General features: G+C 37.8%; 1 protein-coding gene across 1 annotated transcript in view; it reads left to right on the top strand.

Moving 5' to 3' along the window:
* Window positions 1–206: 206 nt before the first annotated feature.
* LOC129275229 (pericentrin-like) overlaps window positions 207–20,077 on the top strand; it is a 62,298-nt gene continuing 42,427 nt past the window's right edge. The window contains exons 1-11 of the mRNA XM_064108233.1: window positions 207–298; window positions 2,148–2,227; window positions 2,920–3,142; window positions 3,756–5,494; window positions 6,019–6,300; window positions 7,262–7,637; window positions 8,131–8,313; window positions 9,441–9,520; window positions 18,494–18,633; window positions 19,154–19,374; window positions 19,887–20,033. Of these exons, the coding sequence (XP_063964303.1) occupies window positions 2,980–3,142; window positions 3,756–5,494; window positions 6,019–6,300; window positions 7,262–7,637; window positions 8,131–8,313; window positions 9,441–9,520; window positions 18,494–18,633; window positions 19,154–19,374; window positions 19,887–20,033 (3,331 nt within the window). The 5' untranslated portion in view covers window positions 207–298; window positions 2,148–2,227; window positions 2,920–2,979. The remainder of the gene's footprint in view (window positions 299–2,147; window positions 2,228–2,919; window positions 3,143–3,755; window positions 5,495–6,018; window positions 6,301–7,261; window positions 7,638–8,130; window positions 8,314–9,440; window positions 9,521–18,493; window positions 18,634–19,153; window positions 19,375–19,886; window positions 20,034–20,077) is intronic.

Here is a 20,077-nt window from a genome sequence, read left to right on the forward strand (position 1 = left end):
GTCAATGACAATCAGACAGTGCCTAAAATGTAAGTCAATTATTGTATTGCTCCAGAAATCATTTAGGCATGCACAAGTGATCTCTGGATGCAGAGAAACAAAGGACCTTAAGTTCAAACACATGCCATGTGAAAACTCAAAGCTTTTAATCAATAGCAATGCTCTGTGGTTATTGATTCTGATATAACCTTGTATACTGTAGGTTTGTTGATGTCTAGGTAGACGCTTGACTCTATACCATGAGCATAGCACTAGTAGGCTTACACTGCACTTTGAAAGAAATGCTTAACTGTTTCAGGTATGTGTTTGTGAGAGAATGCACTTGAAGAGCGGAGTTGAAAAGTCGCATTCTAATTTTTATAATCATAGCACTATTGATTGATGTTTATTGGGTGCTTGACTTGAATACACTTCATACAATTTATATTCGTGAAGAAAGATTATGGGATACTGATATGTTGATAGTGCATTGAACACATCTGAGTATGTGCACTGTCGGAGAACCATTAAAAATATAAGGCTTAATATGTGTATGCCTGTGCATGATTACAACATTTGCATTTCACTTAATGATGGATTTCTACTTGGTGGTTGTGTAAAAATGATGTATGGTTTCAGCTACCGTTGAGAAAAACAAAATATGGCGTTAGGAAAGTAGTTATAGTGTGGTCATATGGTTTGGAAAATGCAATTATTTTGGAAAGATAAACATAAATTTTATAGTGCATACATTTTCAATATTATTACATTTCAAAAGCCAATTTAACTTTGGGAAAGGTCAATGCATTCTACATGTACATGTATAGTATCTAACATTCCAATATTTGAGCTTAATTCAACAGTGTAGTAGCTGCGAGCGTATTTTTCAGCTGTTGAGTATTCCTAATAATTCAAATTTTCATTGTTTTTTATGGATTAATGCCCTCTGTGTACATGTACATTTTTTTTTTAAGTACTTGTATTTTTCAAGGAATTGGAGATCATATCCTGACATTTTCATCCTATTTCATTTTTGAGGAGTTTTATATAAAAAAATACATGGATTGGGCGTCTGTCAAAACAAGAAGAGTCTGGTATTTCATAACATATTTGTTTATGCAATGAACTCTTTGGTAACTATTGAATACCTACAATGTGTTTTTTCCCCTGGAGTTGTTTCATCTTGTATGATTTCAGCATCAGAGAATTGTTTGTCTTTTACATGGTGTAAGCCTTTTGCATAACAAGGATTCAGGGTTGAACCGTTGTGTATCTTACATTTGATTCACAACAATATAAAGACGTTGCATATGACTCTTGATCATCTCTGCAAAACTTGGTAGGTTGGATATGAAATGTTCGAGATTTAATCAATTTATATTTTGTAATTCGAGGCAACTGAAGATATTCATTTTTGATCCTGGATATTTAAAAAATAGTAAGTTTAAGTAGCCATGTTTTGTATTTGGATGTTTTTTTATATACATGTTTCATCTCCTGTCCAGGTTTCTTTGGTGTCATACTGTCATTAGAGTGTACATTATTATCTCTGTATTTAGTGAATCCTATGTTATCACATATCACTGGATAACTTTAACCCGCGCAGCCTTTTTTCATTCGAGGATGAACAACATTTTTCTACGATATTTGTTTGTAATTTGATGTAATTTAAAGAAGCCAAACTATTGTGATACAAATCATTGTCTCATTTGTCTGCAGAAAGTAATACTGTACATTTGTTCTAATTAGGAAGCTTCTACACTCCCCACTCCCTGGGGAGTCTGTCAGCCTGTCGTCATGTGAAGTGCCTACATGTACAATGATTGGCAGACTAACGCATATTATTTTCATTAATATCCAGGATAAAGAATACTACAAAAAGATTAGCAACTTGCCAAAGGTTGTTAGTACTGCAGAAGGATCTAGTCCTGGACCTAATAGCATGAAGCGAATTGATTTGATCATGGGACTGATTTCTAATATTTAGTGCATTGATATTGTATTATCAATCCTATTAAATCAGCAAAACAATCAATCACCAAGCTTCTTGTTACCTGGCCCAGGACTGTGTGGCTCAAAATCTAGGGAATTCTCCACTGATCCAAAGTACTTCTTACAAGATGTAGTGTAATTTCAGTCTTCTTATATTTTGGTTTCTTTCTTTTCAGATGAAGCGGAACAGAATACCCAGGAGCTGATATCACAGCTACAGAGACGACTGAGTCTTGAACACAAGCAAGTCGTCCAGGTGAGTCTCAACAAACACATTCCCAAAATCAATCGCAACTTAATTTTTAACCAGTCAGAAGCACATATTTGTGCATTGCATTTGATTTCTTGAATTTAATTCATCGCAACTCTTTGTGCAATGGGCCCTTCCCTTTTTAGGAAACATCCTGAGGTGATGAAGTGGAACTTTGTAACCTGTTTGAAAGTGGCTGATTATTTTCTAGTAGTTAAACATTTTCTATAGACACCAGCCCAACATTAAATGTTACTTATGATCAGTGATAATTGGTCATAATAAAGTTATGACAGGATGTAGTTTTGAGATGAGGATGATTTATCATGTAAATCCACATCACTATTTTATGAAACAAATAATGCACCCTGTTTTAATTACACTTTGATACAATGTATCCCCACTCACATTACATTTGGGTCAGTTTATTACATTTTATCAAAATCTTTAGGTCATTTGTGCTCCCGCAACTTGATTGGTTTATATCGAAAATCGTAAGATTTTTAGAGTTACTTTTATTAGAATTCCATTTTCAGTAATCATAATTGGAAAGAAAATCATTGTACTTTGTCAAGAGCCCCTCAAATATCTATTGGCTTTAGATATGACATATGTAACTTGAATCTGAAAAAAATCATGCTAGGTAGGCCATATACAGGAAAATATAAGTTTTGTTGTTGATATGTATTTTTTTCCAGACTCTTGCTGAACAGTGGGACCAGGAGGCCGTCGAGCGCCTGGAGACTGTCCGAGCTGAGATGGAGGCCAAATACACCCAGGAGCTGGAAGAGGAGAAGAAGGAGTCAGAGCAGAGGAGAGAAGAGGACATAGAGCGAACCAAGGGGCATGTGGAGGAGGAGTACAAGTCTGATGTGGAGCTCCTCCTCAAGGAGCGGGAGATGTTGGTGGAGCATGCGGAAGGTAGGAATTCTCCTTGACTTGGTATTCTAAGTTTTAGCAGTGATCATGCTCAGCACTCTTTCCCTTCCAATCATCCAATTTTTTGTAGGCAAAACAATAGTGAATTAGAAATTACAATTTTGATGTAAAATGCTACACTGTGTCTGGCTCTTTGTTAAAGTAGAAAGTCCTTGACTTCTGGCTGGAATATACATGAAAGATCTTATGTATTGGGAAATGATAGGAAAAAATAAGTTTGGGTGTATAAAGACATCTACCACATTGGCAAACTCTATAGGCCATGGTGGAATAGAACAGATAAGGTAATGGAATATCCAACCCTACTGATTGGGAAATTGGGCAATAAACAATGGTGATTGATCAAATGGTTATACTGGATGTGCAGGTGAATTTAAGATTTAGTTGAATTCTTTAGAGATATTTAGAGTTATTTGTAATAGTACAACTTGCCGTTCTAAACGCTGAGGCCATGTTTGTTCTGTTACATCTCTCAACATGTTTTGTAAATAATATCTGTAACATTTCACTTCTATTTACTTCTTGTACATCTCCACCCCACATTTTCAGGCATCAAGCTGTCATTTTTATATTTGGATCTAATTTTCCTTTGCAGAGATGAGACAGAACCTTGACAGGGTACATCACAAAGAGCTAGCAGACCTGAGAGCGAGCCTCAAGGCCGAGTACGATCAGTACGTCAGAGCAAAAGAAGAGCTGGAGATTGCCCGCTCCCAGTCTGAAGCATCCCTCATCGAGGATTTGTCCCTTCTCAGGATCGCCCACCAAGATCTTCAGCAGCAGTACCGTGCTGAGGTAGCATCCCTGAAGGTTCAACTGGAGCAAGCAGGAGTCACCGATCCAGATCAGCTCTCCGAAGAGAACAAGGAGCTCCAGACTGCCCTTACCAAACTTCGCGCCAAACTGCAAGAGGAACACAGCGAGGAGCTGAATCAGCTGAGAGTGTACTTTGAGAAGCAGGTGGAGGATACAGATGAGAGATGGAAGGCAGAGATGGCCCAGCTGAAGAAACTCTATGAGTCTCCTGAAGGCAATGCTGGTAAGGATATAGATGAGAAAGATGCCAAGAGGAAAGACTATTCCCACGCCATGATGACCTTGACACATCTCTCAGACTCCGACAGCTCACCTCCAAGATCACCTCCCAAGTTCTTGGAAGTTGAGGCAGAACTGAAGCAAGAGCTGCGGGGGCAACTGGAACATGAGTACCAGAAAGATCTAAGGAATCTCAGGCTAGAGCTTGAGAGTGAACATAAAGCAGAAAAGGCAAGGATAAAGATGGAGTATGATCTACAGAGGGAAGAGGACATGCTGCAGCTTGAGGATAGGTTGAATGCCAAACACACCCAGGATTCCAACGATCTTGAGCTGGATTACCTAAACCAGTTTGAGGAGCTACGGAACCAGCTTCAAGGAGACCACACCAAAGAAATAGCCAGATTGCAGTTGCAAGCTGCTAGTGAGTCAGCAAGGGCAGTGGAAGAGGAAGTTGCTAGGTTGACAACTGAACATCTTGAAGCAATGGAGGACTTAAGGAAAGAACTTGAAGAAGAGAATCAAGCGATACGACAGCAGATGTCCTCTGAGCTGGCTTCTGCTGTTGCTGAAGAAATGGAAGGACTTCGTGAAACGCTCCAAAAAGAACATATGGAGGAATTGGAGAACCTGTGCCAGCAATATGAGAGTAGATTGCAAACTGACTCTTCAAAAGAAGAAGCAAATAGACAAGCAGAGGAGGTCCAAAGATTAAAAGGTGAATGGCAACAAGAAAGAGAACTTCTTGTAAAAGCGAGCAAAAATGAAATTGTTGATGAAGTTGCAAAGATAGTATCTGATGCAACGATAGAGCGAGCCCTTTTGCAGGTTGAGGTAGATACCCAAAACAACATGATAGGTATCTGTCTTGAGCAATTGGACAAACTTAAGAACTCTGAAGCTGAATCCCTGCAGGGGGCCATTGAAGAGATGGAGCAGCTGAGACAGAAGCTTGAAGACAGTGAAGAGAGACTTCATCAACTGAAGGAGAGCATCAAGAATGGAGAGGCGCCAGAGATTCAGGAGCTGAAGGAAACCTTGATGCGGGACTACGACAATCGGTTAGAGTTGATAACATCCACGATGAACGAAGAGATGGATCAGTTGGTGAGGACGACCCAGGATCAAGCCAGAGCTGATGTCGAGAAGATGCAGGAAGACTTTGCTGTTCAACATCAGGCTTTGATGGACAGGTTTGTGGAGGATCAGGAGAAGGCACTTGGAGAGCTCAAGGTGGGTCATGAAGAAGAATTGGCCAGAACTAAGGAAGAGCTTCAAACCCAGCTTACTGAACAACAGGTAAGTATCGGATGAAATTGACCATAATAAATATGAAATAGATTCATTTTAACTTTTGTAATTGAAAGAAAATCTGTCCTCAATCTACAATGATATTTTGAACAAATAGGAATGACTAAATTTAGAATGGGGAATTACCAATTATACAGAACCATGGATGTTAACATGGACTAGATATTGTTTAGGCCAGCCATGTTACAGTTATATTATTTCAAATGATTAACATTATGACAAAAATAGAAGAGGGTGATATGAAACAGACGTATTCTATTTTTAGGACAATAATAAACAGATCAGGCTTGATTTTCATTGAAACTTCCTGAATACTCAGTGGTACAGTGCCCGATTGATCATATTAAAGGCTAATGAAAATGGGAACCTCTAGTATCTACCTAGGTGCTCAGCATTTAAATTTGAGACAGAGAACCTCTTATAAATGCAGGTAAAACAGTTTCATGACTGAAGTGGCTGCAATTTGTAAATGAAATGATGTTATAAAAATTATTGTTATTGTGTTATTTTAGCGTAAAGAGCTTGAAGATCTACAGGAATCATTCACCAAAGCCAAAGAGGAGGAGATGGAGGCCCTGAGGAGGAGCCACAGCCAAGAGCTGGAGGAGCTCCGCCTGGACCTGATGAAGCTCACAGATGAAGAGAGGGAGAAGCTGGAGGAAAAGATGATGGAAGAAAGAAGAGGTGTTGAAGAGATGGAGAATAAGATGAAAGTGATGAAAGAGAGGCACGAACAAGAGAAAGAGGAGATCAAGGAAGAGATGGTTGCCGCCCACATGCAGAAGTTTAGAGAGGTAGGTTCAGGGCCTCGTCTTGCAAAGAGTTACGATTGATCCAATCAATCATAACTCTTTGGAAATCCATCAGTGTCATAATTTTTTCTACAGGAAATTTGCAAAATGTCCTTTGTAAACAAAGGAGAACAAACCAAATTTTCAAGAAATCAATGAATTTATGGATATACATTCATTTCTAGAATTTTTTTAAACAAACATGCATTTTATATGTTGACGTTGCTGGCTTTCCATAGTTGCGATTGATCGGATCAATCACAACTCTTTGTAAGACGGGCCCCCAGGTGTCATGAATAGTTGTTTTGATAAAGCTTTTCAAATACAAATGCCTATGCCTAAAATACTCTTTCTGTAATCAGAAGTCTCTATGCCCTCTACATACTACATTGATATGCATAATTACGCTGGCTTTAACACAGAAGCTGTTGGGTTTCTGCATTTCAAGGAAAATATTCTTACCAGATCCCCATGTACCTCACCTTAGTTTTGTGCTACACAATATTCCTTGCTAAAGGAAAGTTATATCTGGATTCAGAATCAAACCCACATTCCTTCTGTTTGAAAGTTGAGATGCAGAGCAATTAAACTATAGTGTTTACACATCGTATCATTTGAAAGTGTGCCTCCATTTCAGACTGTACATGTACATTTATTGAGCTATTGTATAATTACTTTTGGTTGTAGTAATGGTCAGCTTGTAAAAAATCTCCCCTTTTCCATTATCTGGTCTCTAGACTGAATTATGTTCAAACTATGATGAAAGCTTTTTCAAACTTCTCATTGCTTATTGAGACCACTGCCCAAATGGCCTTTTATATATGTTTTTTATTATCATGCTAAAGTAGTTTCGTTAGTGAAAATATGTATGTATCTTCATTTGAAATATATCTTGAAAATAATTGCCTCTGTTTGGGAATGCACTCTCCTGTCATAACTTTTATTTTCTACTCGCCTACTTCAGGTTACGGCTGAATTGGAGGAAAGTCACAAACAGGAAATGGAAACCTCTAACACGTCACTGCAAGCAGAACTTGAGACGGACTTCCAGGAGCGGCTCCAAGCTGTCCAGAACCAGCTCCAGGAATCCCAGCAACAGCTCCAGGACTCCGGCCTACAACTCCAGGAATCGGTCCAGCAGCATGAAGATGAGATGAACAGCCTGAAGCAGTCTCTGGAGACGAAGATCGCCAAGATGGAAGAGGAGCATGCCGACCAGCTGGCTGCCTTGGGCGCTTCCCAAGATGACGATGTGGAGACGGCGAAGGGCGACCTAGAGGAGGTGCATCGGAAGGAGATCATTGACCTCCAGAACAAACTGGAAGCTCAAAAACAGAAAGGTGAGTGAAGAAAGATTGCAATAAATGTATGCAGGCATTTCATACCACAGTAGCTGTTTATTAAGGGGCTCATTTCAGGAAAAGGAGGTTAATAAAAAGTAAGTTTTAAACTTTCAATCAATATCGAAAATATCTATATCAAATCTGCAAGTGATAGATCAGGTTTAGTTATATCAAATGAAAGCAAATGAGTAATCAATCGCAATATTTACGATTGATTTTGGGACCTGCAATTGACCTTTTTCTTTGCCTGAATACGAAGAAATATTTGAATAATATACATTAAGAAATGTCACAAAGACTTGTCAATCATGTTATTTTAATTATTTCAAATTTTACATTAATAACAGAACAAAGCTTTTGAAATTCTTTTATTGCAGGATTGAAATTACATGTTCTTGGTAAATGTAGGCTACTGGCACTCAATAATGGGTGGTCTGATTGAACCGGGATAATGTGTTAAATGTTCTCTGTGATTTTTTCTCTCATACAGACATTGAAGATCTCCAGATGGCATTTGAGGAAGCTAAGAAGATACTGACGGACAATCATCGAGAGGTGCTGAGTCAGATAGAAGCGGAGAAGGAAGAGAAGGTCAAAGAAATGGAAAGAGAGAAGGAAGAAGCTTTGGATGCACTGAAAGATGAAATGAATAGGAATGCTGAACAAGAGAAAGGTGAGTAGATGATGATCAGGGCCCTGTTTCATACAGACTTATGCTTATTGTAATTTTGGCATTATGGTTAACACCATGGAAACCTTTATTTTGACTGGCTGCTGAGCCCTGTTACCATAGAATGATATAATAATATAGGATTTGTATCGCGCATGTATCCACCTTGCTAGGTGCTTAAGGCGCTCCTATATTACCCCGGCTAAGCTAGTGTACCGATTCTGGTGCGCACAGCTTTTTGAGGAATTAATTCTTGCCGGTACCCATTTACCTCACCTGGGAAGAGTGCAGCACAGTGTTGATAAATATCTTGCTGAAGGAAAACATGCCATGGCTAGGATGATAGTAATTGCCATAATGGTAAAATTACCATAATTGTAAATTCTTATGATGTGGATCGATGTGCATCTTTAAATAAGAAAGAATTATATTTCATTCCTTCAAATTGATAAGATATCAGAACTAACTGCCATTATAATTTCATCAGCTGAAAGTACAACTTGTTTAATAGAAGAATGGTTGATAGACAGCAATGGTCTTAGACCATGTAGGATGAGGGAAAATGGCACATGTATCTGTGTCTGAATTGTCAACATTGACTCCATACTGTTGGCCGTCTACCTGGGATTCCATTGGTATTACTTCAATGACTCTGATGCCGTAAACCTTACGGCAAATACAGATATCACTAGCTAGATGCATTAAAAAAATATGTGTAGAGTATGGAGAGGTTACTGTAGAAATGACTAGGTACAAGTACAATTGAGTCAAATGCATGAATCAGCTGTTAGATTAGTCAGAGCAGAGAGTGACAGAAGATGAAAATAGACTACAGTTGAGTGTATCCAAAGTTGAAGAGCGCCACCTACGTATAACATTTCTACAGTATAAGCTTGTAAGGGCTCGTTCGATTTGCTCAGCGTACACTTTTTATTTGAAAATAAAAAATTGCCTGATAAAAGTTTATTTTTTTTAACGAAGTCATTGGACTATGAAGTGTAAAAAGTTTTACAGGGGCAAGTGATATAGCAAAAGTTAAAGTTTGATCGTTCTCTCTCATTAAATGAAAAATAAACCTTGTTTGCAGATATATGTTACTCATTTTGTAATGTTTTTTGTTTCCTTTTCAGGAGAGAGGGATCAGCTGATTAAGGAGCAGGAAGATAAATGGAAAGATGAGAAGGATACACTCGTGGAAGAAAATGAACAGGTTAGTTTATATTTGAATTGTGATTTTTTGAGAGATGTTTTGAGCTTGAGAAAAAAATACAGGGGTGCAAAGATCAAGGGGTGAGTTTGGATTAAGATGGAAGGAGAAACCTACATCGTGTACATATACTGTACATACCTGCGCATATGTACATGTACATGCAGACACACAGAAAGAAGGAAGGATGGATTGATGGATTGATAGGTGGGTGGGTGGATGGATGGATGGATGGATAAAAGAAAGACAATTCAGAGAGACAGGCAGAATTATAGATTAATAAGATGGATAGATGGGTGGATGGATGAATGAATGAATAAAAGAAAGGCAATTCAGAGAGACAGACAGAAATAAGATGGATGGATAGATGGATGGTTGAATGAATGGATGGATGGATGGGTTGAAGGATGGGTTGATGGATGGATAGATGGATGGATAGATGGGTGGGTGGATGGTGGGTGGTTGGATGGATGGATGGATGGATGGATGGATGGATGGATGGATGGATGGACGGACGGACGGACGGACGGACGGACGGACGGACGGACGGGTTGATGGATGGATTGATAGGTGGGTGGTGGGATGGATGGGTGGATGGATGGATGGATGGACGGACGGATGGGTTGATGGATGGATGGATTGATAGGTGGGTGGTTGGATGGATGGGTGGATGGATGGATGGATGACAAGATTGATGGTCGGATGGAGGGATTCATGGATTGATTGATTGATGGATGAAAGGAGAGACAGAGAGATACATTGTATTACATGTAGATGGATATTAAAGGGGAATGAAACCTTTGGAACAAGTAGGCTTGTGTCGGAACAGAAAAATCAAAGAATAAGAACAAAAAAAAATTGAGAAAAATTGGACAAATAATGAGAAAGTTATGAGCATTTGAATATTGCAATCACTAATGCTATGGAGATTCTCCTATCGGCAATGCGACAAGGATGTGTGATGTCACATGTGAACAACTTTCCCTTTGATGGACTATAAAATACCCTCAAAATGTCTCTTTTTGCTTTTTCTGACGGTGATATAAATTCTTTATCCATGATGTACTCTTTAAAAATCTGTATTACATGCCCTCCTATAGAAAGAACACATGATCTACTGATAGATGTGATAAAAGAGGCAATTTAAGTGAAATATATACTAAAGTAATGGGGAGAGTTGTTCACAAGTGACATCACACGTATTTGTCGCATTGCCAATTTGAGGATCTCCATGGCATTAGTGATCACAATATTCAAATGCTGATAACTTTCTCATTATTTGTCTGATTGTTCTCAAACTTTCGTTGATCTGTTTCTTAGATTTTTCAATTTTCACACAAGCTATCTTGTTCTAAAGGTTTCATTCTCCTTTAAATATGGATGGGTTGATGGGTTATTGGATGGATGGATGGATAGATGGATGGATAGATAGATTGGTGCATGGAGGGATTGATGGACTACTAAAAATGAAAACAAAACATCCAGGTATGTAGATTGATAAGATGGTTGGATGGATGAATGGATGAATAGAGGAATTGATAGACAGATAGACAATGTGCAGTGTGTTATTGTACAGTCATCAAACATAGCAAGTTTAGAAATAAATTTATATATTTAATATACATGTACCTGGGGGTGTTTCACAATGATGACTGAGAGTTGCACTTAAATGCCTAGAAATTGTCTGTGAAATTAAATATTTCATGAAATTCTCCCCTGATTAAGATCCTCCAGCAAGTTCATAGTACTCACACAGGTGTATTACATGAATGATTACTTCCTGTCAGTGACCTGGGGGTCAACCCGGCCTGACAGAGGAAGTGTCCGCTTTACTCGTCACCCCACGCTATGCTCTCTGCTTGTTGTTTGTTGTGACGGGAGATGCTTATTAGGCAAGCGTGGTTTAGTCATGTGCTCATTAGTTCTTACAGCATTGATTAGTGTTTCAAACTTATTGCTTTCGGGACCTGGCACTTTGTAGAAAAAGTGTGCGTACACTGTATGAACTGGATGTAATTTGCCACTCCATATGGATTTCATTAATTTGTCAGTTCTATACAGGTACACCTTTTCAGTGACAATCAAATTCTCACAAAAATATTTTGAATTGTCATGTTCAAATAATGACAAACCCATTAAATAAATTGCATGTACATTGTAATAGCATTTTCACTTTGTTTTAATAATATATGTAAATCAAATGTGTAAAAATGAACAAAATAAGAAACTTGCTTTATCTCCAAGTTGTACTGTGGATGTTAATATAAAGAATAGTGATACAGACAGAATACAGAAATAGTGATTGATTGGTTGAGTATTTGATTTAAGGGTAGGGGGTCGGGTGAAGGTGCATTGTAAAAAAACTGTATCGAAGCAAATTTGGGATTATAGACATGTAAATATGGGGCCGATTGCACGAAAGGGTCTTTGCAAGGAGAGTCTTTCGTGTCGCCCATTTTTTATGATGCGCCATGTGAAACGCATTTTAAATAAATCATCTGCAAACATATTTTACTCGTCCGTTAAAATAAACAAAATATTTGTTTATAAAATGATGTGATATTTCATGAAATTGTATAAAATTTGATTTAAAAGCAAGTTTACGAATTGTATTTGTTTATCATAAATTTCAGAAACACTCCGCTTATAGCGCATCATAAAAGATGGGCGACACGAAAGACGGTCCTTGGAAAGACCCTTTCGTGCAATCGGCCCCTGACTTCAGAGCATTGTATTTTATGATGGCTGGTTCTGGGGTTTCAAAGAAGAACCAGCTCTTTCAATTGATTATGGTGAATTCACAATACGGTGCGCCACCTATTGGTTGCAGCGGACAGGCCAAAATTCGCAGTGCCTCATGGGGAAAAAGTCGACATATCTGCTGAGCGCGCTAGTGCATATGCATGTGATTATCCGCTGAACGATGCGGCTCGGCCGGTTTGCTTGAAATTATGCTGTTTACCAGAGTCTAGGAGGTGGGAGTGAAATTTGCTGCAGATTTCTTTGGGGAATTTAGACCGTTTTCGGTGAATTCTTCCTCCGCTTATCATATGGTTTTCATTTTTTAAGCATCTTAACACCAGCACTATGCGCCTAGCCTGCGCGTGTTGTTGACCCAACAGTTAGAAATTGGCCTGTCCTATGCCACTCAATAGATGGCACACTGCATTGTGAATCCACCGAATTGGATGGGTGTGTTGCTTTGTCAGTGCAGAAATTATTTGTTGTTTATACTTCAAGTCTCCCAGTTGGAAATTACCAGAAAGTAAAGCATACTGGTTACCAGTGGATGCACAGTTTGATGCATTCCTAGGGCATGCCATTCATTTGTAAATTTGAACCATTGTGTTGTCACTCTTGTGTCTCTCTGGGAGACCATTTCCTGGCTGTGATGTGAGTAAGGGAGGATGAATGAATGAATGGACCAGCTGGTTTGGTGAATGGTTTAACAAGCATGCAATCTACATGTAGTCTTCATACACAAACTCAGATTTGACATTTTAACTCATTACAGCATGTCTATGGTGGAGACTAGACCAAAACCCTCTGGCCTGTATTCTGAAGTCAGGTTTAACTTAGACCATGGTCTAACTCTATGCTAAAATTATGGGAAGCCAAAAGTTTCAAAATTTTTATTAAGTTGTATGTTTCTTATGTTTACTGTGCTCTTTCCTGATTCATCGATGATGAAGACAAACATCTATTTATATTTCCTAGACAATTATGAATGATTTGAGAGCCAAATGAGCTGAAATATGATATCCCTACCGTTAGTGATTTATGTAACAATTGGCTATCCATACTTAAACCACAACTTTAAACCCGAGTTTAAATTAAACCCTACTTCAGAATACGGGCCTCTGTGTCAAATAAGAGCAGCCATCGTATTATTCATGAGTGAACCTAGTCTCCAAATTCAGACTCTGCAGTATGCACTTTACAACGTGATTGTATCTAGTCTACTACTTCAGACTCGGCAGTATGCACCTTGCAAAAAATAATGTGGGATGTTGCCTGCAGACTATAGCAAGCTTTGGCGATATCTCACTGCCAGGCCAGTCAATGGTAGGATTGCTCTCTCCATTCATTGTGAAATATTCTGAATAGTTGGACATGAATGCCAGCTAGGCAAACAAGGGTGTCACATTATGTCTCTGTTATGATAGAATGTGACAGAGGTCTACTGTGCACACATCTATCTTCCCATTCTGCCTTTCATGAAAATGAAATTCTCATAAGTAGGTTCCAAATTTTCTGAGGCAAATGAACACTTAATATTTCCATTTCATTTCCATTTCTGTATCACAATAATATATGCTTTGTAAGTTTTTCATTTTTTATCTTGATATTTGAATATATTGTTTATCATCTATTTGTTTGTTTTAGTACTTGAATATTTTTTGGGATGAGGATCACGTAATATTATTTTTGCTGTGCATTTATAGGAGCAAAGAAATAAAAGGAATCTCAGAGTGAGATAGAGGAAGAGAATTGGAGAGTGTAAAAGAGAGTGAGAGAGAGAGGGGGTCGAGGAGAGATAGGACGAGAGGTATGGAGAAAGGAAGAGAGGTATAAAGAAAGGAAGAGAAAGGAAGAAGAAAGGAAGAGATGAGAGAAAGGAAGAGATGAGAGAGCTAGGGAGATACATGGAGAGTGAGGGGGAAAGATAATACGAGGTGTGTTGAACTAAATTTCTTAGGCTAAATCACAATTCCATGTTTCTAGGATGAATAAAAAGTGTCTATTCAACAGATTCTGTGCTCAAGGGAGGAACTGTTGTTAGGGATGTTTTTAAATAGAATTCAAACGAGGAAGAGAATAGGAGATTAAAGAGGATATAAAATGAGTATATAAACAGCTGTGCAGCTGTAAAGACTTTGTAGGCCCAGAAACAAGATGGTTGGCTTGGATCTCAAATTGCAGCATTTCTTGAAATTGAACTCTTTGCGATCTTTTGGGTCATTAAATTCTGACATTGAGTGCTTTTGCATACGTGTATTTGAAGGTCAAAAGATTAAATCATTCTCCAAATCGGTTTGCTGCACCAGAAATCGCTCTATGCTGTGCTTGCACGTCAAGGCACTATGCCTTGTATTTCTGTAGTAGTGGTCAGCTTTAGTACTTTATGCACAACGATGTAAGCAAGCATCCCTGTCAGGTGAAGTCAAAACACTGTAATTCAGGCTCTCTCCTTATCCTGCCATAAACAGCTTACCGTCTGCTCGTTGACTGTGTAAGTAACGCCACTCACGACAGCGTGGCGATGCATCGTCCATCTAACTAGTGTCCTAGTGTGTCTCGTTTCCTGTTATTAAGCGTGCCTCCGACGGAGGCCAGGGGATACATAGTGCACCCAGTGTGTACGGCAGGAAATGGGGAATTTGGCTGTCAAGGGTCTACAGCGTGTAGAATACTCACTCTCTCCCTTCATTTACCCCTACACACCACTAATGTGTGCTGTAGTGTGGAAGTATAGGTTGCACACCCCAAGTTCATGTGCGTGTGTTATTGTAATCATGGCACGTGTGTAAAAGTAATTCTCTATTTGCCGAAAGGGGGAGACATCAGGCTATATTGCTTCTCTTTCTGATGCGTTAACCAACTTCTTCAGCGGAGTGTGGATGATTTGAATTAATCATGACTATCAGTGAGTGGCCGCACAACATTCATTTGATATTGGCCATCTTGAAGTCATCTGTGCAACGGAAGGCTCTTATTTGATTGATTAACATTGTCTGCATGTGCTTGACTGCAAATTAAGAAGCCACATACTACTCACTCATCTACGGTGCTTGGATTTTGGATAACATCAAAACACTGGTCACATAGCCAAAATGGATTATTTACTTGGAATTTAAATGCTTGGAAGCTTGCCATGGCCTGTGAGACAGTAACTTTTGGATGACTTTAATAGGAGGCATCCATGTTTTGAATATTGAACATACTGCATCCATTTGAAGATCTTAACACTTTTATGTTTTTCTTCTGTATGCTGCAGCTTCAGAACCCTATTCATAAAGGATTAATTGGATTATATTAAAGGGATTTTGTTTTCAATATCTTTGGTAAGATTATATACATCATGCCTTGTATGATTTTTTTTGTTTTTATTTGGCATCATGCTATTAGTATAATTTGCACATACAAGAGGGGAAAAAATGAGAGAAGTAGTATAAACAGAATGATTAAAAAATGATAAACAAAGTTATGTTCATAGTAGCACATAGATGATATCTATATGACAACCATGGAGGAATTCTTTCCTCCATGGTAAAACATAATTGCAGTACACTTTTTTCAGTTTCAAAACAATCCATCTCATGTACACTATTACAGTTGCTTCTAAACAAGCCACTAAAACCACTCGAAGGAAATAGATAAAAAAAAAACTGTGCCATGAGTTAATTACATTGCTATGTCAGTATCTTTTGTTAGGAATTCTTGAAGCTACCATAAAGCATGAAGGGTGCAAAGCAGATTGATCAACATTATGTCTTTGTTATTTTAATGTATTTTGAGGAAGGAAAGGCATGTACATGTGCATGTATATTTATTGGTTATTAAAGGTCAAGTCCATCCCAGAAAAATGTTGATTTTAATAAATAGAGACAAATCAAACCAGCATAACTCTGAAAATTTCATCAAAATCGGATGTAAAATAAGAAAGTTATGGCAGTTTAAAGTTCTGCTTATTTTTCACCAAACGGTGATAAGCACAACTCAGTGTCATGCGAATGAGTCAGTCGATGATGTCCATCACTCACTATTTCTTTTGTTTTTCATTGTTTGAATTTTTTACAGATTTGACACTAAGGACCACGTTGACCGAACCATATAGTATTAAACAATGCTAATTCCACCTGCATACTTGTATGTATGAATAAATACCTAGAATATATGTAGCTCTGTTCACATTTACAGGCTGAAAAGAGAATGCATCTTTAAAGAAGTGTATGCTTAAATGCATACTGATTAACATAAATTTTCATTATATCTGCATAGAACTACGAGTTACCATTTCTTTGTTTGATCGAGGATTGCCCTTTTGGGTACAGAAACTCAATATTTTCTTATTAACTCGTCTTCTTGTGCACCCAGATTTCAACAAACGGACAAATTGATTGGATGGAATTAAGAGACCAGCTGCTTCATTCATTCCGTTTTAATAATAACCTCCAGCCATATCAAATTAATATTTGAGAATTAAAAAAAAGGGTTACATGTAGGAAGGAGAGGGAGAGACAGAGAGAGAAAGAGAAAGTAGAACGTATAAGACACAAGAGTGCGAGAAGAATGGCTTGATATTTTCAAATGATTAAAAAAAAATATTTTAAAATGAATGAATTCAAAGTTCATTTGCAAGTTTTCTTTTTACCATTACGCCTTTTCTTTTTACCATTACGCCTTCATTATATGATCATTATATATGTTACAGAATTATTGTTTTACAAATTGTGGTACTTGTGACTCACTGTGTATGAACATCTAAAAAGCATTATAAAATAAATCATCTCTTTAATAGCTTGACAATAAAATTCCGGTGTAAGCGATGATGAGACATCCCCCAGAGGTCAGCTCAAGGCATGATACATTATCTGTAATTTGCAATTAATGCTATTCCCAAACATTAATAAACATGACACACCCATTATTAAGAAGGTGTATACATGTAGCTAAAATTGTTTTTGTTTACTTCGATCAATGAGATACTAGTTTTCCTGTGAGTAAGGTTGATGATGTACTGAATTTTGAAAGAACGATAATTTATGAGTAGTTTGGAATAAAGGATATTAATACATATTCAGAATCTTACAGAGCGTTGAAAAAAAATCACATTCGATTGTCTATTTGACGTTCTGAAAGCAATATTACTGTAACTACAAACTTGCAAGAGATCAATTGATTGTTGCATGGAACATAATTATAATTGTTAAGGAGGCGTGATAGCTCAGTCGATAGAGCGGGGGTTTCGGATTTCGGTGACCCGGGTTCAATTCCCACTTGGTGCGCGCTAGTGCCCTTTGGTAAGGCATTAATCCTCATAACCAGGTCCCTCGGAGAGGACCTTAAGCAGTCGGTCCTCTGGTTGTTTGCTTACAAGCACTCATGCTTTCTTAGCAATCGGGTAAAAAATCACCAATCACTTGATGTAAAATCAAACTTGCAAATTTTCAGTTGATATAGGCCTATCTGATAGATTGCAAATAGAGTTTATGGAATATAAATTTGTAGTGCAATTTGAATGAGCATGGAAATAAACCCCATAAATACTACAGCCCGATGATGCCTTCACAGTTTTCTTTTATTCCTTTAATAATACAACCCAGTGAGCAGTTGGTTTCTGTAGCCAATGCTTAATATTTGAAATGATGGTGTGTGATGTACATGTATTCTTGCTTAACGATTTCATCAAGTATGAATGTCCTTCCAGTTGTTTTTTGGCAGTCTGAATCATCCTAGCTGTTACTCAATGAGTTCCTTTACCTAGATAAAAAGTAAATTGGGCCAATTTCCCCTCACAAGTATGATTATCAATTCTCCCTGCCCATTTCTTTTATTCAGTTATCTTTTCGTTTTATACTTAAAAGTTTTTTTTTTTTAAAGATAAGCACAATCACATTGTTGTTAGAAGTTCATGTAGTTCATTGATACATATACCGTAGTTTTCATTGTATGTTGAAAATTTGTAGCTTTTATTGAACTTTTTTTTTCCATTAAAAAATGTTTGGCATTTTGGTTAACAACAGAACTTTCCTTTGACCAATTAACAGTTTTCTTTGAAAAAAAATTGTCATTTGATTTCCATCATATAAGTTCTTCAATATTCCTGTAAATTTTTTTGAAAGTTTATAACCACATCATGTATGCAAAGTAAAAACAGACGTAATTTTGGTATTTAGACAACTATTATAATGAAAGAATTTTACAAAAATGATTTGAAGTGAATAATGATTTTATTTATGCATTTACAATTAGCTGAAGGAGAAGAATTCAGAGCTACTCGAGACGATAGCCAAACGAGAGTCTGTGATTGGTCAATCAAAACGTGAGAATGAAGAAGGAAGCACTCTATTGGCTATGCTCCGATCAGACTTAGATCGCCTGGGAACTGAGAGGTAAGCCTGACATTGCAGCCTTTTTTATCAACCTGTTTATAATATACTATCAATGTGATTAACTCTCCCTCAAATAAATATGAATAAGGGAATGTATGTTTTCATAATTAAGTGAAAATAAAGAAACCCCCAAACTCAAAAGTTATATTGATGAATGAATGAAATGCTAGATAAATTTCGATGAATGAATCAAATAAAAAAATGAATGATATGAACAAATGGATGAATATTAAATAGACTTCAATGAATAAATAAAGAAAGAAAAAATTCTGAATAAAAAAGGTCAATGAATGAATGAAAGAGTATGTACATAGATGAAAACATAGCTTGATAGAAATAAATTTTTGAGATGATGTAATAAATGAGTAAGAAATGGATAAATAAGTAAACTTAGAATTGAAGAAATCCAAAGAAAAGAAAATGAAAACAAAAAGAAAAGGAACAATTAAATTGAATTTTTATTAGGCATTCTTAACATGTTTAAATTGTAAAATTATTTTATTTTTTTCTTTTGGAACAGGGACGGCTTACATCAGACCAACAACCACCTGCTCCGCGTTCTTACCCAGGTTGTTCACACTACCATGGCAACAGAGAATGCCATCAACCGTCGCTTAGGAGGGGGGTCGAGACCGACCCCCTCCCGCCAGCAGGAGATGGACAGGAGGGGCGATGGGCGACCCTCCTCCCCAAGGATCGATCTTCTTAGGGGTGCTGTTGGAGGACACCATGATAGGCCAGGTCTGTATTGTTTTCAAACTCTTTTAATGTTTGATCTTGTTGAGATGATCTAGGTGTTACTTTATTGGAGAGGGGATGGGGTCTGAAAGCTGTTCATAACAGACACATTAGGCGAGGATTGGTGTAAAGTAACTTGCGCAAGGTATTTTGAGTTTGCAGGGGAGCGTTTCATCAATATTTTTGTCCAACAAGTTGTCAGATCTGGGCCCGTTGCATAAAAGTTACTATTATGGTAACTTTGCCGTCCAATGGTAACTACCATAGTAATGCTGATCATCAGCCAATCAAAATCAAGGATTCCATGCAAGATACCACTGCATTGCAAAGTTACCATAATGGTAATTTTTTGGCATTGGGACCCGACAGCTTTTCTTGGATTGGCTAAGAAGAACTGTGACTATGGTAACTGTCAGATAAAGTGGGACTTATCAGATAAAATGTCTGACAAGTCCTTTCATAAAACGGTCAACTGTAATTCTTAATTCTATCTCATTGCATTTTCCCTCCTGTAGGAGACTCCAGCTCCGATGGTGACATCCTTCATGATACCAGCGTCGCCTCTCTGTTCAGTGACGAAGGTTTGGAACTCTCACAGCACATCAATGAGAGTATATTTGTGGGACCGGACCTTGATTCGGAAGGCGAGGAAATGGTCACAGGTATGTCACTTCTTCTGCAGTGGAAAAAAAATTACACAGGGGCG

This window comes from Lytechinus pictus, chromosome 13, assembly GCF_037042905.1.
Source record: "Lytechinus pictus isolate F3 Inbred chromosome 13, Lp3.0, whole genome shotgun sequence".
In the NCBI taxonomy this organism is placed as follows: domain Eukaryota; kingdom Metazoa; phylum Echinodermata; class Echinoidea; order Temnopleuroida; family Toxopneustidae; genus Lytechinus; species Lytechinus pictus.